The sequence below is a fragment of the Perissodus microlepis genome, chromosome 23 (assembly GCF_051167445.1).
Source record: "Perissodus microlepis isolate ML-2025 ecotype Zambia chromosome 23, ASM5116744v1, whole genome shotgun sequence".
NCBI classification, from domain to species: Eukaryota; Metazoa; Chordata; class Actinopteri; order Cichliformes; family Cichlidae; genus Perissodus; species Perissodus microlepis.
In genome coordinates, this window is record NC_140482.1 from 13,832,331 (window position 1) to 13,857,281 (window position 24,951).

At 39.6% G+C, this 24,951-nt stretch overlaps 2 protein-coding genes across 7 annotated transcripts in view; one reads left to right on the forward strand and one right to left on the reverse strand.

Annotated features, from left to right (window-relative positions):
- Positions 1 to 663: 663 nt before the first annotated feature.
- LOC146361034 (uncharacterized) lies at positions 664 to 11,439 on the forward strand. 2 transcript variants are annotated; one of them, XM_084921402.1, is made up of 5 exons: positions 664 to 1,098; positions 4,298 to 4,468; positions 5,108 to 5,364; positions 5,482 to 5,793; positions 7,710 to 11,439. In XM_084921402.1, the coding sequence occupies exons 2-5, from the start codon at positions 4,324 to 4,326 to the stop codon at positions 8,793 to 8,795; spliced, it is 1,800 nt and encodes a 599-aa protein (XP_084777528.1). In that variant the 5' UTR covers positions 664 to 1,098; positions 4,298 to 4,323; the 3' UTR covers positions 8,796 to 11,439. The 2 variants fall into 2 exon arrangements, with proteins under 2 accessions (XP_084777528.1, XP_084777529.1); XM_084921403.1 differs by having other exon boundaries at positions 5,482 to 5,778.
- A 2,546-nt stretch (positions 11,440 to 13,985) lies between these two features.
- Positions 13,986 to 24,951, reverse strand: part of LOC146361035 (sodium channel protein type 2 subunit alpha-like) — a 41,938-nt gene continuing 30,972 nt past the window's right edge. For all 5 annotated transcript variants that reach the window (XM_084921401.1, XM_084921397.1, XM_084921398.1 and 2 more), the window contains exons 22-27: positions 22,779 to 23,051; positions 21,568 to 21,621; positions 21,265 to 21,402; positions 19,419 to 19,523; positions 19,057 to 19,327; positions 13,986 to 18,953 (exon numbers count right to left, since the gene is read on the reverse strand). In XM_084921401.1, the coding sequence (XP_084777527.1) occupies positions 17,761 to 18,953; positions 19,057 to 19,327; positions 19,419 to 19,523; positions 21,265 to 21,402; positions 21,568 to 21,621; positions 22,779 to 23,051 (2,034 nt within the window). In that variant the 3' untranslated portion in view covers positions 13,986 to 17,760. The remainder of the gene's footprint in view (positions 18,954 to 19,056; positions 19,328 to 19,418; positions 19,524 to 21,264; positions 21,403 to 21,567; positions 21,622 to 22,778; positions 23,052 to 24,951) is intronic.

A 24,951-nucleotide genomic window follows, 5' to 3' on the forward strand; every position in this document is an offset into this window, starting at 1 on the left:
GTGCAAACTGGATATTTATATGATTCAAACCACTGCAGTGCAATGACTTTGAGAGATACACTGAGGTCTAACAGAACAAGAACAGAGATCAGTCCACTGTTGTCCATAAGATTATCCCTAACCTTTATGAGTGTGTTCTCTGTACACTGTTGTTCCAATGCTCACGATACTTTTAGCATAGGAAAAACATGTGGATCTGTTAGCAAGGTAAAAATGTTATTTCCATCAACAATTTAGTTTCTTAGTGACAGAAAGATACATTATATGCTATATATACTACCATGTCAACTAAAATGACATTATTTTAAAAGTCAAAGTCTCATTGAAATCAACATCTCTTTCAAAAATCTTGTTTTTCCTCTTAAATCCTCAGATCTCGTTATCATATTGTAAGTCAAATGGGCTTTAGAAACAAAAACAAGAAATGACACAAAGCAAAACGCACATCGCATTTTCATTCTGACTACTCCAGCAAATGTATAAATAGTAGGTAGGTAGCCAACCTGATATCACCTTGTGCAGTAGCAGTAAAATTTAATGCATATACTTTTACTTCAAAAATTCTGCTGAAGAATGGAAATAGGAGGTATTTCACATAGCACAACCTCCATGTTCAACCCCCACTCCATCACACCCACCACCACATCTACTATTCCTCCTTTCTCTCTGTGATCTCATAGGGCTTGCTTCACCTCAGTCAAGCTCCAGTGCTTCCAGCCGGCAGCAGCACCAAGCTAACAAGTATTTGTGAGGAGAGAGAAAGAAAGAGAGAGAGGGTGAAAGCGAGGGAGAGAGAGGAAAGGGATGAGCAGAAGCAGAAGAGAATCAGGCAGTGAGGGACCTCAGAGTATGAGCATATAGAATGAATGCGGAAAGAAAGAAGGCATAAGATAGCGATAGAAACAGAGGTGCTCAGTGCTGCACAATAGTGCCAGAAGCTGCTTTAAAAAAGAAAGAGAGAGAGCTGGCATCATGGCAACGCTCACTGCATCATCACGACACATGGGGATGTTTGGCTGCTGCTGGTGAATACTGTGTGATGCAGAGGAGAGAGTCAAATAGGACTTCCTGGAAACCAAAGGCAAGCTAAGGAAACAGGTCAGTGACAGTCATACAGACTCACAAAAAGCCTTTATAGTATCAAACAACACGGGCTCTGTGAGCTTTCACATTACAGGATAATGCTGATTTACATTTGTCAATAAGAATTCCCATGTCAGGGACTGGGATGTGGACATGTATGGAGAGTGGGAGGATGCACTTGCATGCAGATGTTTGAGCAGGCTTTTAGATGTGTGTGCATGTGTGTGTGTGTGTGTGTGTACTCTGTCAGATCTCAACCACAGATGTTAAGGTGAAAGAAAAACCTTCTGTGGCATCAAATATACAGAAACATGTCACGGTGTCTTCTATTACAAATCTTTGATTTCATTGTTCTTTCTGAAAGTAAGAGGACAGAAGCATACGTGGGAGCCTGGAGATGGAAATTGGAACATTTTATGATACCAATGGGAAGAGAATGGTGGGGAATGAGGGAATACAGGAGAAGTCACAGAAAACAAAAACTGAATTGCAGCAGGTTGTAAGGGAAGGGAGACAATGCCTGTCAGCAAGGGAAAGCTTGGCCTAGCATTAAGCTATGTCGTATATGATGGAATCCAGCATCAGTCCAAGCAGTCAGCTCAACAATCTTTATGGATTTCAAATGTAACCATCAACTGTCAAAAGACACCCCTCTCCTGATTAGCTGTGCTTCCAGTATGTGGGGGAGAACTCATAGTGTGTAAAATAACCTCTTATCTCCCTCGAGAGTTGGTGTACTTTCAATTTCCTATAGAATCAACCAGTATGAAAAGGAATATCAGTTCATTAAAATTTTAATGAGCTCAACACATCATCTGTGAAAAATTCTCCCCATTTTTGAGGTATCACAGAATTTGGCAAGGTCACTGGAAAACACCCAGTGGTGGGGAGACAGTTTCTGCGTAAGGCAGCCAAATAACTAGACTGGATTTCTTGAAAAAAAATATTTAATGAGCCCAGCTTAGCAGGTTTAAAATGTAGGTTTTACATTGGTGAAATCTAAAATCGTTGTTCCTTGCTTTGTTTATTTACATGTTCAGTACAACATTTTGTATTATGTTCTTTATAATTAAGCAGTACTGTGTCCATTTCATAGTGTCAAAGATAACACAGATCCAAGACATCTGTAACTGTCAATGAATGGAAAAGACGGGGATTTATATCACCCTTTTCTGGTTTTATACTTCAATGTGCATTTACCTTTTTAACTCATATTCATGCAGTACTTTTAATGTATATAATGTAATGCATGCCCACACCTACAGCCAAATAGAGCAAAGCACTATTTATGCAACACATAACTAATGCACTACCATGCTGCCTAATATCTCATTGGACAAGAAGTTCTCGTCTTCTTGGTTTGTTGAGGAAAGTATTCTTTTGTCCAAAATAAGTCAAACATGAATGAATGGTGCTAACTGACCTGGTTTGAACATGGTCATTGGAAAGAAAGGATTCAACTTGTTAAAACAAAAACAAAACAAAACAAAAAAAAAACGGCTAAGTGGCTCCAAGTTTCCAGCATTATTATGAACATGGTGATGGACCTGTTCTGTATGATGACCTCCGCTTGTCAAGAAAACCTAGCATACTTGTGAACATAACTCATCAAAGCTTTGTTGAGTTTTTTTGGTGCAACGATAATCCACTTGTAGTGAAATACTGAAGTATCATTATGCTCTCTCACTGCTGCCTTTAGTCCCATTAGTCTTCATCACTAAATGCGTGACAGTTGTGGCTCAGTTAATCCAAGCCATCCAAAATGGTAAAATTTAGTAACATAGATCACAGATCATCTCTTTACAGTGAGCTGTAAATTCTAATTAGTTGACATTACTAAAAAGAAACATCCAAGCTGACTGCCTTAAAAACAAGCTGAATAAATGTAAGTTTTTCTATGAGAGGATTTTATTTTTGTAGTTTCAAGTTTAAGTAACAAAATTTAAACTCCACAGAATACTTAGTATTTCATACATATTGCGCAGGGCGTCCCGATGGCAGAAAACAAATTTTGTCTGTTTACAAAGAAGCAATTATAAATAAATAAAGTAAACATAAGAAAGAGATGACCAGTTACTAGCCAACTGTTCATAGTAACTGTATTTGAAAAAACTGTAAAAAGAAATACAAGATCATTAAAGAGCGAGGTAAATTTGATCAGTCTAGATGTCATAATCGTTCAATGATGAAGATACATGAAGTCGACTAATTTTGTGCCCTGGCTTTACAAGAAGAAAATAAATAAATTATATTAAAAAGCAAATATGAGCAGAAATTGTTTTTTCATCACAATAAATTAGTCACATTTGACATGTAGAACTGCACTATGAACAAACAGATTATGACATTATGAAACATTCAAAGTTATAGCACAAATGAGCTCTCAAAGAAATAAAAAACCCTCCATACTTGACAATATATTTATTAGTTACTTACTGGAGAAGGAAAATTCACAGGTTTTTTGTAACAGTCCACCAGTACTGTCGAAATACTAATAGCAACTTAGGTTTTACAGAAGTTATAGTTTGCAGTTTAGGCTTTGGCAAATTAGAAATGCATGAAATGGGCATTTTTTCTGTGAAAGAGCAGAGGACACAGTGTGTAGGGTGCTTTTAATTTCTACAGGAATGACCATTGCCATGTTATTTCAATGTAATAATTTTGCATGAGATGCTGGAAAAAACTTGTATGTTTGTAAAATGTTGCCATATTAAGGACAGTGGAAACACAATATATCATCATATTGCCATCTTATATATCAGTTTCAGTCTTCCAGGGCAAAGGTGAAAAATACTAAAACACTGAAAAGCCCTTAGGGAAGATGCAAAGCTAGAGCAAATTCTCAGTTTTTTGCCACTATAAGCAACTTAGTTCACATATAATACCTATATGAACCATCATTAATGTAAATATTTTATTTTACTACATGTTAATGTAGTATATTGGGTTATGTTGTCTATATTTCATCTTGCCGAAGATATAAAATTAGATTAAAAAATATTCCAGGGGAAAACGGAATGAATGAGCTTTGTGAAAACTGCAGAAAAAAATCTGTTGAATTGTAAATGACTGACAAGTTAGCTTAATAGGTCAATTTTTAATGAAAGGACTCCATGAAAACAAGTTTGCTTGTGTGTTTGAAAATACAAATAATTTCCATGTCCAGTACAAATTAAATTGATGTCTTCTATAAATTTAAATGTGCTTTGCTCAGGTCTAACCAGTTGGAGGAACCACAGGATGAGTGGGATCCTGAAGAGGAAGCTTGATGACCCAGCCCCTTATTTGTCAGTGCAAGGGTCTGATGATGATGAGGTATCCTGCAGTGACAGTGGTAACAGCAGTGACAGCCTCAACCATTCTGTCCCCTCCAGCTTGCTGGATGGTAAGACATCACTACCACATGACTTCTGTTTTGTGTTCATTTAAAAAGTGAAATTGCTGTTGTGATCTGCAATTTGCTGACTCCTTTAATCCTCTACTTTAAACCTAATATATGTGGTGACAATTTTATTTATGAGTAAAGAAAACAATGTTTTATCTCAATTGGTTTGTGTCCTCTTTACCATTTTATGTTTAAACTAAGAAGGGAGTCATATACTTTCATCTGGTGTGGAGTCCCGCAAGGATCAAGTTTGGGACCACTTTTTCTTATGTTCACTCCAGCATATAACCACAAAAGTATAAGTAGTTTTGTTGATACATCAAGGTTGTCTTACTTAATGTTACAAAAATAGAAAAAGAAACAAAGGGGAATAAAGGCAATTAGTGTGTATAGCCTGGTCAGTATGGCTTTTTCTGTATTTGTTATACGGTTACATTACACTTTAATATGCCCTTGTTTAAAGCCTACAGTCACACAATAAGATATTTAAACTCTGTTTAAAGCTTTAGTCATGGAAACTTGTTGGCAAAAGTTATGCTTTAACTAGCATTTAGTAGCGCCTCTATCAACAAATCTTTTGGAGTTTTTTGGTTTGTTTTTTGATTTAGTAACTGTCAACCCTCTCGGTTTTAATCTTAGCCTCCATCCAGCAGCAGTCAAAGCGACTACGAGGTCATAATGTGCACTTTGAAAGTGTCACAGTCTACTATTTCAACCGGCGGCAGGGTTTTACCAGTGTACCCACACAGGGAGGCAGCACCCTGGGGATGTCACCACGTCACAGTGGGGTGAGGCAATTCACTCTCAGGGAGTTTGCCATGGAACAGAAACGGAGCCACCGGAAGATGTTGAGGGACCATCTGAAAGAGGAGAAACTTAATGCCATCAAACTCAAAGTCAGTACAAGGACTCGGTGAATCCTTATTTATCCCAGGGGTTATAATTTCTGTGTGGGCTAACATCCATGATTCAGTCTTAATTTGTTTGTTTCTATTTGTTTTCCTATCCTCCAGCTGACCAAGAATGGTACTGTGTCATCTTTGGAAGCAGATACACTCACAATCGATGACATTTCCGAAGATGACCTGGATGTGGACAACACAGAGGTGGACGATTACTTTTTCCTCCAGCCTCTGACTACTAGAAGGCGCCGTACTCTTCTCCGTGCCTCTGGTGTCCGTCGCATTGATGTGGAAGAGAAGCATGAATTGCGTGCCCTGCGCATGTCCCGGGAGGAGTGTGGGTGTCGCTGCCAGGGAATATGTGATCCTGAGACCTGTGCTTGCAGCCTGGCCGGCATTAAGTGCCAGGTAAATGGAACTGTGGTGAGGCCCAGCTATAATACTAAAATGTTGTCAATGTCTGTCTGTGCAGTAAAATGTTAAATTTGGCTATTTTCATTGCATAAGCTGGCATACAAGTTTCCACCCATCCATCAGTTTTCCAGTTTAGAGTCCTGGTGTCTATCCCAAAAACCATGAGAGGCAGGGTACAGACTCTAGAACAAGTCTGTAACCATTTTCAAATTTCACAAGTTACTTATTTAAGCAGTTATTTTTAAGAATTATTTGAAAAACGGTCTCTGGTGCCATTTCATTGCCGTTTATACCTACATTTGCAATGGTGGATTAACAGGTGTTATTCTAAGGAGGGAAACCCTCCAAAAAACAGACGGAGCAGTGGAGCAGCCAAGGGAATAGAACTATATAAAAACTGTATCACTACAATATAATTTATTATACAAAAACAGTTAAAATTTTAAAATGAATTAAAACAACCGTGGCCAGGGAGAACACACAATAAAAACAAATAAAACATAAGCATTAAAAGTCCGGTGTCGTCAGCCACAACGTTAAAATCCAGGAAATCGGAGCGGGGCAAGGAAAAGCCCGGCAGCGTCACCAGCCGTCCCGTCTGTCTCTCCACTCCAGAATACTAGAAGAGAGGGGCAGCGACAGTCACCGTTCTTTCTAGTGAGCCGGGTTACTGCAGTATGATATGTCGTGGGACTTACACCGGAAATGGGCATAGCTCCTAACTCTGCCCGCCGCTTTTCTGTGTCACGCCAGCACTGTGGTCTCGCCGTGGGAGGTAGGGCGCTGTCTCGCTGCCAACTAATTCCCCACCGTAGCGTCCTCTGGCATCCAGCTATTCCAACAGCAGCACAGCTCCCTCTGCCTCTCACGCACTAGCCATCGTATGCCCTCGCCACGTACTGCACACCAACCTGCACCAACGCCGCCGCCTGCCACCATCTACTCCGCCATCTCTCCTGCTCTGTCTCTCATGCCTCCTCTCTGTGGTCCGCCAGGCCCTCTTATTCACCTCTGTGCCCTCCCAGATGCATCCAATTAGTGATTAGAAGTGGGCGGAGTCTCACCGGGACAAGTTAATATATACAATAAAAACATGCGATAAAACCATAAGAATAAAACACTCCACATAGAAACACAGTAAAACACAGCAAACATGCAAAGCAAAACAACTTCAAAACAAAGTCCTTCCCTGGATGACACATTCTTTCAGATCACTTTCAGCCAGTCGTGTAGAAGTCAAAGTGTAAGAAGTCCCTTGTTCCCTTGGTTCATGTTTTCAGTGAACACTCTTCTGATGAGTTTGTGGTTGCAAGTTGCTGATTTCAAGTCTTACTGAATAGAACTAGATATTTATTTTCTACATGATGTTTTTATTTGTGTCCTGAAGAAAAATAAAGTTATGCTTTAGCAACGGCTAACTCTATGACTGATGCATCGCTAAAGTATGAGTGTGCATTGTCCACCGTTTCACTGTCACATCCACCCCACATTTGTGACATCACATAATAAAAAACTGAGATGATGCTGATCAAAATGCTTTAGGCTACAAAACTGGGACCAGTGGCAGAGAGCTGTCACGGTGTCCATCTTTTATGTACAGTCTGTGCATGCTCAGGTGGACGTTTTAAAGCCCCGTCCTTCAGAATCTTAGAACATCAGCAATGTTATTTTGTGTTATGCATTACTGAATTCATACAAAAAGATCTGGAGCTTTAGGCATGGTAGTCTTTTTTTCAGACACATAAAAGTAAATCTTGAGTGATTAAGGTGTTCTGGCTTCACAAAGTTTGGCTGCACGCTCTTGTTTAATGATATTAATAACACTCTGAGTAGAATCTGCTGTTTCTCTTCATGCATGATCAGCTTTGATTGGCAGCTCACTTTAATTTGCTTGTGTTCTGCACTGTGTATCACTCTGTCTGTAGGTGGATCGCATGTCCTTCCCTTGTGGCTGCACCAAGGAAGGCTGCAGCAACACCACGGGACGCCTGGAGTTCAACCCGGTCCGGGTGCGCACCCACTTCCTGCACACTATCATGAAGCTGGAGCTGGAGAAGAGCCGCGAGGAGCACTATCAGCAGCCAGAGCAGCTTGTAACCAATGGCAACAGTTACCACGGAGACTCCACCTTGGTCCAGCAGCAGCAGCCAAACCTGCAGTTTCCACTGATGAGCAGCACGCAGCACATTCACATCATGCAGCTTCAGAACACAGGTGACACTGAGTCACATCTGGATGAGGAAGAAGAGGAAGAAGAGGCGGAGGAGGGAGAAGAGGAAGAAGATGACGATGAGGAAGAAGAAGATGAAGCTTATGATGAAGATGGCAGCAGTGTTTGCAGTGGGCTGTCGGACTGCAGCACACACAGCTTGGAAACAATTGACCCTGAGGAGGGAGAAGAAGATGAGGAGGATGAGGAAGATGATGAGGAAGAAGAGGAGGAGGAGGAAGAAGAAGAAGGAGAAGAAGACGATGAGGAGGAAGACTGGGATTGTTCACTACATGGAACAAATCCTGCACCCTACTCTGTTCCACTTCCTTCTGTGATGAGTTACTCTAACAGCACACTCATGAACCTCAGTAACCTCTTCCACACCACTCCACCCATGCAGCACTATCAAAGAAACAGCTCTGTGAGTGACACGCCTGCTTTCCACAGTGAAAATGTCAGCAGCACACCCACGCTCCCCACAGTAGAGTCTGCATTAGAACTAAACACAGAACTCCACTGCCAAACAGAGCAGCACAGCACTCCTCGCCATTTCTCGGAGTCCCTGCCACTCCAAACTTGCTCACATGTAGAGACGCGTGATGCTAACACTGCCCCTGCTGGTGTACTTGATGAACAACCTCATTCAACAGACCTCCGGAACAATCCAGATTGTCATGACACTCAGGCTGAGCATCCTGCTGAGTCTGAGGAGCAGACAGGGGAGGAGAGAGCAGAGCCTGCACAGGAGGAAACAGGACCGCAGACACATGGTCAAATGACATCATCAAAGAGTGTCTGAAAAGAGAGATCAGTTAACATGTGGAAATATGCGGTCAAGAATTGAAGTTTGCTTTATTCATGATAAACGCACTTTCAAAGACAGAATGAGTCACGTATTTGACACAGAAAAAGACAGATAGATGGTACAGTGCTGTGAACATTTGTCTTCTTCACATTTTTCAGACATCAGTAAATAAACAATAAAGTTTAGAAATTATGATTTCAGTTATTAAGGGAAAAAAGGTATCCAGGTCTTTATTGTCAACAATAAGAAAGACAGTAATGCAAAGATGGCATCTGTGAGATAGTTCCAAAGAGAAAATCATCGCTAACCAAAAAGACATTGGAATTTGCCAATAAACATCTTGGTGAACCACGTGATTGGTGATTTTTGGTGAAATACTCTGTGGACTGACAAGACCAAAGTTGAAATTGTTGGAGGTTTGAGTCCTATTACATAAAAATAACACAGCATGTTATAGAAAGAACATCATACTAACTGACAAACATGGTACTGGTAGAGTGATGGTTTGGGCCTTCTTGCTGCTTCAGGACCTTGACGACTTCTCCAAAAATCCTAAATATCTGGCCATCCGTTTGTGGCCTGAGGCTCACTCGGGTTATACTGCAGGACAAAGATCCAAAACACATCAGTAAAAACTCTGAATGGCTAAATAAAAATCCCCAAATGATGTTTTTGGAGTCGCCGAGGTGCTGAGGAGTGATTGAGGTGCTTTGGCATAAGCTTAAATGCTCAAAAAACCATTCACTGTTGCTGAATTCAAACAATTCTGCAAAGAAAAGCAAGTCTGAATTCCTCCACAGCAATGTGAAAGACTCATTGCCAGTTAGTGCAAATGTGTGAGTGCAGTTCTTGCTGCAGAGGGCGGCACAACCAGTTTTTAGGTTTAGGACGCAATTATTTTTTCACATGGTACCAAGTAAGCTTGAATAGCTTTTTTTAATCCTAATAAATGAAATCATCATTTAAATAATTGAAATTTAATTTACTCAGCTTATCTCTGTCTAATATTAAAATTTGTTTGATGAACTGAAACATGCAAGTGTGACAAATATGCAAAGAACAAAAACCCCAGCGGCAACTAAAGAAATCAGAAAGAAGGCAAATACTCTTTTTTTCACAGCACTGTAAAATTTGAGTTCATGTTGTCTCTAAACTGTTCTAGGAACGTCAACTTGGACTAAAGAGTATAAAAATTTAGGAAAAAGTTCATCTTTATCACTCAGTCAATCAATCAATCAGTGTTTCTGTACCTGTAACTATATAGCATACAGTTTATGGCTTGTTGTACAGTCTTTGGTCATTACCGCATGTTGGTCATTCTGGTTGTGACTGGCATCTATGACAAGTCAAAATTAGATTTGGAGGTGCTTGTTTTGTTTTGGGGTTTTTTTGTGTTGTGCCACCATCTTATTGTTGATGGTAATGATTGTTTAATTCCGTCTGTATCGCATGTGATCGGCTTACCGAAGAAGTTTATCATCTGTCAAGTGAGAAACATGAGAGTTGATCTTCCCATGTTAGCATACCTAGAACAACCTGTAGGAGTGTTTGCAGCTTGCCAAAGGGCTGGGTATGGTCACAGGCACATGTGACTTTGGACCAGGAAACTGTTTTACATCTTGTGACCGTTCACTTTCAGCTACTGTTTGGTCAGGCTTTTGCAGCTTTAAACATCTATTAGAAAGCTTTGTTCTCTAAATTACCAATGCACACAACCGCTAGTAGTGCATACTAACACAAGGCTATTCCTACCCTGATTGCCAGTATGATCGCTCTGTGCTGTGCCTGGGCATATTTAAGGGGGTACAGCTGTCCTTGAGTGTGGTACTGTACAAGGCAATGGAGCCTATGGCAAGTCCGCCCATAATTTTAAGAGCTAAGATCCTAAAAAGCAAACTATGTAGTGTTACGTTGCAGGAAGGTCCCCTGCCACAGTTAGGACGATTTTTTTTTATATTGAATCTTGAATTATTTATTCATTCTGTAGTTCAGCTTAACTTTACAAAGCTTTTTTGTGGTTTTCGTTAGAGATCTCAAGATTACTATAACAGTCAACCCTCACAACTCAAACAGCTACAGCAGGCATTTGTTTTGACTGTACAAAATAGTCAAAGACATGCCAACAGAGAGAAAATGAGCAAACAGCTTATGAGAAGACATGTAACATGGTCCGATATCTTCATTACCACCAACTCTGATTTGTATTTTGTGCTATTTTGCAAATGTTAGCATGCTAAGAAACCAAATGAAGATAACAAACATTACATAGCCTAACTGCTAAACATCAGCATGTTAGCAGTGCTGACATGTTACCATGCTGATCTTAGTATTTTGTTCAAAGCACTGCTATACACTGCTAATATACTGTACATGTCTCACCCCTAAAACTATCACAAAATGTTCACCATTAAGTTAAGCTCTTAAAAGAGCATATATTTAGATTAGAGAATGGTCTGTCTGTGCATTACTTATTAGTTTACAGTGATAATTGTGAACATCAGTGATGAAACTACTTCTGCTTTTTTCCAGTGAGAATAATCAATACTGTCAAAAACTGGGGGCCACGTGTTCTGTATCTTCCTTTTTACACAATGCACATTTTCATGAAAGTGTGAATAAAATCAATTTTAACACCCACTGTAGTTTAAGAGTACTTTATTAATTGTGCTCTGTCTTTTGTACACTCAAAAAGTTCATAAAATCAAATTTAAATTATGTAATTATATAATGCTGCCAGCAGGTGGCATCTATTTATTTCACTTGGCATGCTGCTGATATATCTGGACATGATGATGGGTGTTAGAATAATTTTTTTTTACGTCATCAGTGTGTTCTTTTCTTCCTCAGTATAAACTGTGACATTGGTTTAGCCAAGAACCTTTGTTCCTTGTCAACGTGAAAAACACGAGGTGAACTAATTTCTTCTGCAGTGATAGCTGAAAAAAAGATCTGTAAGTTAATCTGGACATTTAGATGTCAGCACACATCTGTGCTTTTCCATTTAGACAACAGTCTGACTAAGTGCTGTGTCATCATGCATGCAATTCGTTTTCTTTAATACACCCCACCAGTTCTTCCAGTGGACCTCTAGAGAGCAGTGGTGAGCTAGCAACTCACTGACACCTTCTATGGGTGAGGCTGAGCTCAGACAGGAGAAAGAGGAAGTTCTGTATTATTGGCCAGCCTATTCATGTATAGAAATATTTTCATGGCTTGCTGCACACACAACATCTGCAGCAGGTGCTGTGTAAAGTTGAGGCTAAACAAACATTTGGCAGTCCTTCGTGATCCTCCGACAATGATGAGAACAATACACTGGATCTGAGCTGGAACAAGGCCACCATGTGACTTCTCACATTTCTAATATAATTTAACGTGTGCTGAGGGTTGAAGGAGGGGGTGACTGCTTGTCTATTTGCCAGCAAGGTATTGTGGGTAAGCAAGCCCAGAGACTGCTGATCAATCACAGGCAAGGGAGCTGTGATGTTAGGTTGCTAGGCAACAGGCAGGGAGAAGCAGGGAGCAGCAAAGCACTGGAGGGGGTTGCTGGGTGGGGGTTGTCTCAGCTCTTCACCTCTTCTTCCTGTGGGTCCGAGCACAAGATTTTCCTTCTTAAACACGTCTGTGTGGATCTTGTAGTCAGTAGTACTTGATTCTGCGTAATGTGGGGAAGACACTGTTGTGTGGTTGGGAATCACTATGCAAGCAATTGACAACAAAAGAGAGGCTATTCATACACCAGAGATTTCAAGTGTTGGATCTGGATTAAGTCTGAATCAAAGCTACAGCTTTGGGGATTTAGACTGCATAAAAACTAGAAAATAAAAGCTTTACCCTAATTAATTTATTTGTTACTTTTAGCTAAAGGTTTAAAGTAACTACTAAAAAAATGTATGTAAGGGATGAATAGAACACATCGATGAAGGAAGCCTATTGATATGAAAGAAGTGAATGATATGATCAACTTCATAATTTTTATAAACTAGCAGTAACCCAGGCTTTCTGAACATCTCTCAAAGTTTTTCTTTGGGTATTTGCTGCTTTTTCACTCATTTTCAGTGCAGTCCTTGTATCTTCCCCTCTTCAGAGGAAGCCCTTTTCGTTGCTATGCCACTTAACACTGACCTATGAATAATAGGTTCAAAGTGTGAACCAGTATTGTGTCTACGTATAACTGACAAACCAATTTTAGGCACTTTGTTAAAGTTAATAGCAGCCTGTCATGAAAAACATGTAATTTGTTCCACTTTCTTTAGTTGAATCTACAAAAGAAATGCCAGAGATATAACAGTTTTGCACACATAAAATAGCTTTTTTTTGCACCAACAAGGTGATTCTCGAAGAGCTATTTGGCAAAACATTTGGCATAAATCAGAAGGTGTGTGATCCTGAGAAAAACTGGGGAAAATGGACAAGTGGAGGACAAAAGAAAAAGTGGCAGGCCTAAAAAAAACAAACAAACTATCGACTACACATGAGTATCTAATAGTATCTGAAAGACGTGTCTTAAGTGAACCGGAGCCCAGAGAAGCCTAAGAGAATTCAACCTGTGCTGATGAATAAAGGTTGTCAAACTAAATAACCCTTCAAGCTCATTATAACTTGCTTACTTATTTCCAAAAATTGCTGTTTTACTAACCAAATATAAAGAAATGAGTGGTGGCAAACTACCATTGCACAATACTGTATTTAATAAGTGCTTTCTAAGACTTTAAAATGTGAACTGCTATGAGAATATTTTCAAGAGTCCCAGTTGTCTACATTCAACACAGATCACTTAAGCTGAAAACAGATCGTCACCTCAGCAGCAACGTCTCTATTTAAGCCTATTAAATATGCTGAGCCACTTAACTCTTTCCATCTTCATTCTAGCCTCCAAATGAATGTGTTGTGCATGCAAAATATGCTTCCCAAAACAGGTTTTATTTTGAAAATCTAGGTGTTTACTTTTTAGTTGCCACATCTTTGGTTATAACAAAAAAAAAGTCACTTGTCACATTTTGCAAATCGATACAGTCAGGTGTAACATGTACTTGAATCACATGAAAGATCCTGTTAAACCTGTAATGCAATCATACTTCAGGTTCAGATCACAGATCAAAGAGCTGATGGCACACACAAATGAGCAAACTTTTAGACCCTGAAAGAAAAGACAAGGAAGGAAGTGGAGAAAATAAACAAGCATTTACAAAAAATATGTCCTTTATTCTTTTGGCTTTGAAATTATATTACCATATGAGCGGACAGTAGTCACTTCTGGCATGCAGTTCACTAAAACACTACAAGCGCAATGAAAGATGGCCACTGATTGCTTCATGGTTTGTATCTACAGATATGGGGACCATACATGTGTTTCATCATGTGTTACAGTCATAGACAATAAAAAAGATGGACATAGCTTCCTGGTCAGAAAAAATGAAGCCAATGTGGAAGTGCCTAAAAACCTGTATTCTATCTGAAGGCCACCAGATGACGATAGCGGCGGTTGCAAAAAACACTTCCTGTCCCGTGAAGGGCTCTTTCTTGAGCTCTGTAAACACTTTGTCGCTGAGTTCATTATCTTAGTCGCTCGATTTGGGTAAATAAAAATGAATTAATTTGTAAAACTTGCTCATACCATGTTTCAAAAAACCTCATCAGTTAAATTGTCAATTACCAGTCAGTAGCCAATGAGCAAGCAGTGTCATAGTCAGACCCACCCATTTGTCATCACATCCAATTTCTTGCAACCAAGGCTGCAACAGTGGAAACGTTCATCTCAAAGCTTCAAATCGCAACTTTGGAAACTGTTGAGTTGATGTCACAGTAGTTACGACCATCTTTTATATTGTCAAAGGTTACAGTGCAGAATGAAAAAAAAAACTCTTCTAGAAAAATGTAAATCAACGTCAAAGACTGGAAAAATGCACTCATATCTACAGTGAAAATGTTATTTATAATCGATAGCATATAAGCAACCTGCAGACCCTAATGCACACAGACACACTCGCTCACATAAAGAGATAGATGCCTACATTCACGCAGTCCCTTTCTTACATAGACAAACATATACAAATATACAGACACACTCGCCCTTTGTCTCGCACACACAAATGTGACCGTCACACATGGTATTACATAGCAGTGGGGATAAAAAGTGCTTCATCTTATACATCAAATGTGTGATGCATACTGTGAGCCCAAATATCTATAATATTTACAAACCAAACCACTACATTAAATCACACGCTCAATTTAAACATGAATGGCATACAAACATCTGTGATATTATAACCAACCTTTAATGTGATATATTGTAATGTTCTAGCTTGACAGCAGTTAGAAAGATCTTTTTAGAATATTTCATTACGTAAGGAGTTCTGGGAGGAAGTGGGATGGAGGATAAAGGGAGGACGACAAACGTATGTGAAAGACACTGCGCTGTGAGACGAGCAGGTTTGAGTGTTATTCTCAAAGACGCGTTTTGCGAAAATGTGCTTATTTGCTTCACTGCCAGAGCCAGTGAGAAGATTATTACCACTCTTATATCTGTACATTAGCCAAATGTGACGCTTGAAGCTAATTAGCTTATTTAAACCATGGAAGTTTGTTAGGGGGATTTGTAGTCTTTATTATGGAAGGACAGTGCAGACGATAAGAGAGCAGAGGAAGAGGCAGAGCAAATGACCCGGGGCAGATTCAAACCCAAGTTTTTACATTAGCATTTTGGAGATAAATTATCTGAATTTCAGGAGCGGGACCACCCCTCCAAACACGCCCCTTTCGGGTCTTATCTATTTATGACTCTCCAGTTCTACAAGCTGTTCCTTCTTGTTTTTGTGCCCCACCCTTTTTTCCAAGTCTTTCACTTCTTCACATGGGGATCTGCCAGGCCTGGGAGTTGCCGCCAGTCCCCATCGAGGCCTTCCCCAAACTGCAGCTCAATTCTTATTTAAGTCATTCGCCTTTATCTACTAAAAACCTAACCTAACCAAACCTAAAATGAGGACGTGGGCCCAGCTAGTGAAACGACATATGGGGTTGAACTAGCGTCTCAACATGTAAGTAGGGATAGGTGTGCAGATAGGAACTAACAGGTGTAGAGAATGTGTAGAGGAAAAGGGATAAAACCAGGACTTAACTTTATCTTTTACTAATAAAGTAATATTATGGAGAGGTAAAAACAAAAACTAATGAACTGTGCTTAACTTAGCATGAAGACTGTAATCAGGGAGGTCAACAATGTCCAGTAACACTTTATATGAAGAGGTTTGCATAAAACTAAGATGACACCCATCGTGAACATGAGGGTTCCAACTGTTGTCATTTAGAATATTTTAATCCTAACCTGACACTGACATTATTCCAGAAGCCTTTAACATTATCCAACATGAACCATTATAAAAACTATATTATAGTGTTCGTCGTAAAAAAAGGGGGGTAAAAAAAAAGCTAATTAGCCATATGTGCTAACATAAACTGTCATTTTTGATTAGGCTTGGGATTGGCAGCTGTGAAACTATTCATAATTGTGTCAATATGTTTCCTTGACCTCCAGTGGTAAACAAGGAACTGGACTGCCCATTAAACCCTAGTCTTGGACCAAAGACACCTAAAACAATGTTAACTTTGCATTAAAATAAGATACGACCAAATAAAACAAATCGTTTTCTGTGTTCCCAACCAGTGTCAATTATTATTTCAGTGCCAATCCAAGACTAATGCACACCACCTCGAATACAGTTGTACCCAAAATGCCGATCAGCACAAACTAGACAGGCACACTTGTTTAAACCACAGCAGTTAGCAGTTATAGCTTCATGAGTGAGAATAACTGATGGTGTATACATCATCATCTGGAACCTTTTTGCAGTGACTGTGCTCTGGCTTGATGGGACTATAGTTAAATTTACCAATAAAGACTTTATCAATTCCATACGTGAATTTGTGTAAGGCTTCTGCTGCTATTTTATTAGTGTGCTAAAATCACCTCAATTTTATATATACATACATTCTCAAACAAAAATCTAGATGTTTGACACTTTTAGCCCGAGTCTGGCCTTCATGCTCAGTTCAGCTAACAATCCCTTGACTCTAGCTTTATACTAAACAGATGGAAATGGGAGTGGTAGCAATTTTGTCATCAAACTCTCTATAAAAGAGCAATCAAGAGTATTTCCCAAAGTACAAGTTTCCTTTAATGCGTCTCATTCCTTTGCTTGCATACATTCAGCTTCTCTGTATTTGGAGACTTGTAATTTCTACTGAAATAGGAACAATACAGATTTCAACAATCAGCGATGGTACATCAGTAAATGCAATGTGTTTGTTCATTGCACTTTAGTGGCGTGTTCGTTATTTCAGCTTTGTATACCGTATGAACCAAGAGCATTCTGGCATTGACCCTGCATTGTACGAGTTTCAGGTGGTTGTTGTATTTTCCAGCATTGACTTAGTCTGCCCTTGGTGATTTTACAACAGTGAAAGCAGTGGACACATTCTCACGATAATGAAACAAAACAAAGTAGAAAACATTCTTTCGCATTAAAAAACGAAACTGGAAACTGGAAAGGAAAATTCACAGAAGAATGTGGAGCAATTGTTAAGTGATACAGCGATTGTTAAATTCAAGACACTGGATTTATAGTAGTAGCAGCAGCACTAGCTACAGAAAACTTAACAGTACACTCAAGTGTGTCAGTAACAACAACCAATAGGAGAATCACAAGCGTTTTGCAGAGAGGCTGTTCTGTTTCCCACTCAAACTCTGGCAGTGTCTGCTGGATAGTTTGTTTTCGTATTCCCCATATATTGACATAACCACATTCCCATTCCATGCCTACATGGCACAGACTCCTCATGTTGGAACAATCAACACAAATGTGAATCTATATATCCCCTATATATATATAAGCTTTAAACAAAGTTCCCTCATGTCTCTGATGCATTCTTTTTTTGTTGTTGTTCCTTTTTAAGAAGTCTATTTCTTTCGGTCTTTCAAGTCTTTTGCTTTATTTTCTCTTTCCCTATTTTCTTTTTCGTATTTGTCCTTATCTGACTTTGTCACACTGTTATATGATGGCGGGGAGGCTGTGGAGGGGGTCATGTCCATTTTCTCTGACGTGGAGTTCTCATTGAACTTGCTGATGACCATCACATCCTTGTCAGGGTCATGCATGCCCTCTTTCAACTGCTCCTTGTAGAGGGCTGAGGCCTTCTTCATGGCCAGGCGGATCATGTAGCGCCGGAAGGCTCTCTGGATGATTATAGCAGACATTTCCTCCTGTTTGCGGCGCAAGGTGGTGGTGATGGGCTCGTAAGACACCTTAGAGGGGTTGGAGGCCATAAAGCGGTCCTCCATCTGTCCGCGCAACATGTCCATTTCACCGCCTTCACCCAAAACTCTTTTAGTGAAGGCAAACAGAATATCGAGGCAGTGGATGCGCTCACCGCTCACCATGGGCAGGTCCATGGAGATGAGCTGAATCATGTTAGGCTTGGGTATGCGTAGAGGTGGATCCAGAGCATCTGCAAAGTCAGAGAGTTTGCTGTACGCCACAAACTGCGTAGCATCAGGATCAAAGCGTTCCCACACTTCATAGAACATCTCAAAGTCATCCTCGCTCAGTGGCTCGGCGCTCTCCTCAGTGGCCACGCTAAAGTTTTCCAGGATGACAGCAATGTACATGTTTACCACAATGAGAAAGCAGATGATGATGTAGCTGACAAAGAAGAAGATGCCTACTGATGGATTGCCGCAATTGCCTTTGTAGGAGTTGCCTGGGTGCTCCAGCTGGCTCTCACAGTCAGGGTCCCTCTTGTTAAGTATGGGTGCCAGCAGGCCATCCCACCCAGCTGAGGTGGTAATCTGAAACAAACAGATCATACTGTTCCCAAAGGTCTCGAAATTGAACATGTCATCGATTCCTGCCTCCCGCTTGACATAAGCAAAGTTGGACATGCCAAAAATGGCATAGATAAACATAACAAGAAAGAGGAGGAGGCCAATGTTGAACAGGGCAGGGAGTGACATCATCAAGGCAAAGAGAAGCGTCCGGATGCCCTTGGCACCTTTGATAAGGCGGAGGATTCGGCCTATCCTGGCCAATCGTATCACTCGGAACAGTGTTGGGGACACAAAGTACTTCTCGATAACTTCAGATAAAAACATGCCTGCAAAGGAAAAAGAGGCCCCATTGGATTTTTTTGTGTTGATATACTTTTTATATTTTTTTAAACACCATCAAATGAAAAGAACTTTGGGACATCTCCTTACCTACAATCGAAAGGATCACCACCACAAAGTCAAAAATATTCCAGCCAATGGTGAAGTAATAGTGACGCAGTGAAATCATCTTGAGCACACACTCCCCAGTGAAGAGCACAATGAAGACCAGATTAATCCAGTACAGGATATGGTCCATCTCTTTCGTCTGGTCATCCGTCTCTACCATCATGGTCACCATGTTAAGGCAGATGAGGATCATGATCACGATGTCAAAGGCCTGCTTTGTGATGAAGTCGAAGACACAGCCTTGAAACGCATTCTGAAAAAAAAGAGAGACAAGGAATGAAAACAAATGAGTCATTTCACTCCGCTTGCAGTTGATTAGAAAGACCTAGGAGTCCGAGTCTCACTGTTGGTCGAGGTATAGGTTTCTGCGGCTTCTTGGACCCCAGCTTCTTCATGGCGTTGTAGTATTTCTTCTGTTCTTCAGTCATGAAGATGTCCTGACCTCCCAAGTAAAGAGGGCAAAAACTTGGTTATAACCACATACTTTGAAAAAACAAAACAAAACAAAAACCCAAAATGGATCTGGTTTAAATTTTCAGTTTTTTTAAAATCAGCATTCTAGTTGTTATTATTTTGGAAATTTGGCTCATTTGTGTTTTGTTTGATGATTATATTATATTTATATATTTCCTTGTTTATTGTTGCGATTCCATTTGCTGTTACATTTTGTACATCATTTTACTCTTTCCTAAAGGCTTTAAATTTCAGCCAAAAAAGGACTACACTCTATTAATCAAAGATATAAATTTCCCTCTCTGCATCATACACACTATACACATCCCACTCTCATTGCTGCTCACTGATTGCATACATATCTCAGGGGGTGGCTGGTGTCAGCACGGAACAACCATCTGTGTGATGCTTTGGGGCCACTGTACCACACCAGCCGATAACATGTCTCAGTCAGTCAAATCAGACCGGCCATCATGCAGAAACAGTCAATGTAGACCCATCCCCTCCCCGTCCTCTCCATCATAAATCTCTCGGGTGTTGTCGATTCTACTTGTTAGTCTGCATGGCTCAATGGAGGGTACATTTCCACACTGCATGTGCTACGACACTGCTCGTGATTACAAAAGCAGCTTTAGATGACCATTATTTTGTAGATCACTGCTTTCTTTAACACAGCCCTGGGTCTACCTTAGCTATATTTGCCCTGCTTTGTACCCAGGCTGCGTGTGCTCTCTGCACAGTGTGGCACAGGACTGCTTCCTACTGGTGTTCCAATTTCAAGAGAAGCGACACTGTAATGCACTACCAAAGCTATTTGTGTCAACATTAATAAAAATAGGTGGCATTGTGGCTCAAGAGAGACACGCTCTTCTATTATATTTTATCCACGATTTTGTGTTTTCTAAGAAATATTACTGCAGGGATGTATAAGTGAGTTATCTAAGAAATCTCTATATCTGCCTTAATTGAAAATGTAGCCCATATAATTTGGTCCACAAATAAACCCCACATTAGCATTTATAACATTTACTCAACAAAAATGAGACACAGAACAAAGGTGGCAGCTTGCAGTTAACTCAACAACAACATATTTAACAAGTCTGAATTTCATTGCTGCTGTAACACGAGACATTTAATAAATCCAGAAACCAAATAAATAATCCATCATTTTATTTTTGCACAGCCATGTCTAGATGTATAATATCTAGACAACATAACACAGCTGTATGCATCTATCAAATTTGATAAATCTGCAAAAACATCCCCATTTTTTACTTAAAAAAATGTTTATTTAAAAAGTGATTTCATACTAAACACATTTTTGGTGTTTTGAGCAAACTATAGTTTTACATTTACGCAAAAACAGAGGAGCTACATGTCCAAAATCTGCTTGTAATTAATAAACTGGAGAGGAAAACTAGAAGGAATTGTCTCTGGTGACTAAACAGTGTGAAGATTTCACTAGAGATTGACAACACAAATTAGCTAGCTAGCTGCAATTAGGAATCCTAAAAAGTCATTAGAATAAAAATGGTAACTCTCTTAAGTTGAACTCTATAATGAGAATCCTTTGCTGTGTTAAGACCTAGCCAAAAAAATACAATAAATAAAGGTAATACCTTACAAATAATATAACTTAAAATGCCCGAACTGAAAGAAGCCTATAAAATATGTCTGTTTACATTAGCTGACAGAAACCATTAGTCAATATAACTTTTAAATGAAGATGTAACTTATCTTTTTCTTCTGCTGATTGAAGTTGTCGATAATGACACCAATGAAAAGGTTGAGTGTGAAGAAGGAGCCAAAGATGATGAAGATGACGAAGTAGAGGTACATGTACAAGTTTACTTCATATTTAGGCTGTTCTTCCAACTAGAAAAGCAAGAAAGAGCAAATTTAAAGTTATACCAGCTACCATAAAAATGTAATATACAAAGATATGATGAAAATATTAAAAATAGATTATATTAAAATATAAAAGCAAGGACTTTTCACTATGTGGAAGCAAACCTACAACTCTGTTAAACATCTACTTACACCCCGAGAGTCCACAGCTGCATACATGATGTCCATCCAACCCTTAAATGTTGCCTAAAAGCAGGTAACAGAAGAAACAGTATTTTAGCAGGAGATGGGCAGTTTCTCTATGAAAGCTAGACAAGACTGTAGAAGTCCTTAACCCATCGTCAAGACTTGTAGGTGCTCTTTTGAGCACTGCCAAAACCCTAAAAAATGACCACAAAGCGACCTCCAGTAGAAAAAAATCAAAAATAGACTTCATGAGGATGGCCTTAGGGTTCGGCATCTTCTAGTGGCCCCTGTGCTCACTCTGCTTGGTACCGGAGCTCAAGTGGCACCTAAGTGCAGTGGCAAAGATGAAAACCAGCACAAAGAGATTTTATAGTGATGCCACAGTGATTCTAGTTTAGAAACATGAACATGTTTGCATGACAGCAAACAGCTTCTGCCTCTAAACAGTTTCAGCAGCCTGACTGCTTGTACATTTGTTACCTGTTGAAGTTTGCACACTTGTCCTTTTATGTAATAAAAATAAAAGTAACGTTTATAACCATGCTGTAGACTGCGCCACTGTTTTCCTCTTCTGGCACACAGACTGAAATCAGCTGACTGTAGTGCAAGTGGAACTGATAAGTGGAATCGATAGGCAAGCAGACTAATAAGTCCAAGGAATGGAACTACAAGGTTTGCACAATTATTTTTCATTATACTCTCATAATGGCAATATAGGGCTACAGATTCTTCAGTCCTTCTCTCTTTATACATGGAAGGACAGGCTGTCTGCTCTCTTTGCTTTAGGATTTTGAACTGTGTGTGTAGGTCATCAAATTGAGACATACCACCAAATACAAATGACCTAATCCAAAAATGACCATCAAACGTCAAAATGACCTTTTGACTAAGTGGTCCTGTCAAACCTCTCACCTAACCCCAAATGGTTCTGTGTTGAAGCGTGCTGGTCAGATGGTGGCTTTGTGTTTGAGTTTACATGTTTTTCTTTTCCTGCTTGTTTTTTTTTTCTCAATTTGACCAGAGTAAAATCTCCCAATCTATACGAATAAGTGGATATAGTTTACGGATGGATGGCGCCAACTGCAAGATTAAAGCTAAAGACAGACTCAAATCACAAAACAGAACTGTAGAAGTCAGACAGTTTCGGCATAAATGATTCCAAATACTTTGAGATTTCTGCTCTTTTCTTCTTAATGCCAATTGCAAGCTAAACTCACCACTTGCAACAGAGCCAGATAGCCGGCTCCCACATTGTCAAAGTTGATTTTAACATTCTTCCAGCGGGCACTGTCATTCAAGCTCAGGCAGTCAGACTTGTTGTTGACGACTTCGATAGGGAAGGGCTCATCCGTGGTGGCATTGACGCAGTAGTAGTACTTGCCCGCAAACAGGTTGACACCCATGATGCTGAAGATGAGCCAAAATATGAGGCAGACCAGCAGCACGTTCATGATGGAGGGGATGGCTCCCAGCAATGCATTCACCACAACCTGGGGATGTCAAAACACACAGTCTGACTCAGAACGCACCGTTTTCTCAAATCAAAGTCTGTGCTAAAGAAGGATAACTGGCCATTACAATTATCTTATCACTTAGCTGTCAGAAGCACATGTGGTCAACTGACTGGATTGAGCCAAAAAGTTTATGCTTTCAGAACAAATACCAAGACTGAATCAAAAGTTAACAGTGAAGCTGTGTTACTCAGAGCTGTATTTAATATACAGTATCTGCACACATAAAGCTCTTAACACCATACATATCTACTTAACAACATGACAGTTGGAAAGAAGAAGGTGGATAGGTGAAAAGGCTACCATTTGAAAGGTAAAAAAGCAAAACAGAAAAAAACCTTAGAGAGGCGGGATGAAGTCACAACATTTTGTTTGACTGTAAATGAAAAAAAGACACACAACAAAGAAAAAAATTACAGGTCAAAGGCACCACGCAAGCAATGCCAGAAAAACAATGCCTGAGAACAGCTATATACAGCAATCCATTAACACAATGTGAAGAAAGTCATGCAGAGAGAACAATTACAGTGTCCAACTGTAAGGAAATGATACATTTACAGAAGTTTTAAAAGCATGCAGTCTCACAGGCAGGCCCCCTAAAAAGCTAAAACCTTCTTACAATACCTCTGTAAAAAGATGTATCAAGTAACATTAAAATATTGAAACGCGAAAGTAAAAAAAATACGGGGGCATTTTCCCTTCAGCATATCTAAAAGCATATCTAACAAAAACACTGAGAATGTCTATACAGCTTCAGCGATACAGAGAACAAAAAGAATGTGATAAGAATTCACCTTTTTAAGGAAAATTAAGACGTAGGCTGAAAGTTCAAATGAGCATTTTTACATACCGTTTGCACAATAAACCTATTTACGTTACATTGCCCAGAGTTAGATGATAGCAATGATATCGCTACCAAAAGTCTTTATAAGTCTTGGTCATACTGTTTTTCTTAATGGAGGATTATCTGTGGAATGAAACTGGGTGCTCATTGACTAATGATCTGACAAGTCATTAATCAGTGAGCACATGCTCAGAACCTGGTGGCTGTAGTTCAGGAGGTAGAGCTTCCTGTAAAAAGGAAGTTTTTCCATCCCACTGTCGCCAAAGTGCTTGCTCATAGGGGGTCATATGATTGTTGGGTTTTTGTCTGTATGCATTATTGTAAGGGTCTACCCGACAATATAATGCACCTCGAGGCAAGTGTTGCTGTGATTTGGCGCTGTATGAATAAATTAGAATTGAAAATTGAATTGAATAGAGCAGGTCATCTACTAATCAGAAAGTTAGTGGTTCGATCTCAGGTTGCTTTTTTAAATTTAGAGCAGGTCATCATCTTTGCATGACACAGCCAGCACTCAGGTTGCAGTTAGTTATTTATATATTTTTAGGTTCTCAGACAAATCAAGCCAGAATACACTAAATTTTCTTTAAAAAGTAGAGACTTCTTAGTCTTGTTAGTAGAAACAACACGAAGCAATCGTAGAGGAAAGCTTAGCTTGGGGTCGTGACATACCCCTGTACTAAGTGATAGAAAGTTTGAAAGTAGCCAATCCAAGAGCATTATTCATCTCGGGCAGTCCAGTATTCCAGAATCGTAACATTTTACTGCCCGTAGCTCTCTCACGTATTTCGGGCATATTTAGGGTTTAAACTATAAAAATAGGGATTTATATGCATGTCAGAAATGTGTGTTTTTAACAATTTGCAGATGCTCAAGGAGGATAACCCTCCAATTTTTGTGCGTCGACTGTACTAACTAACAAGAGAGTGGTATTTTTCTCCCTTAACTATTGGTACATAAACAGATAAAAGTAAAACTGAATTCCATCATATTTTACAATTTAACTGAATATCTGAAACCTAGACATTTTGAAGC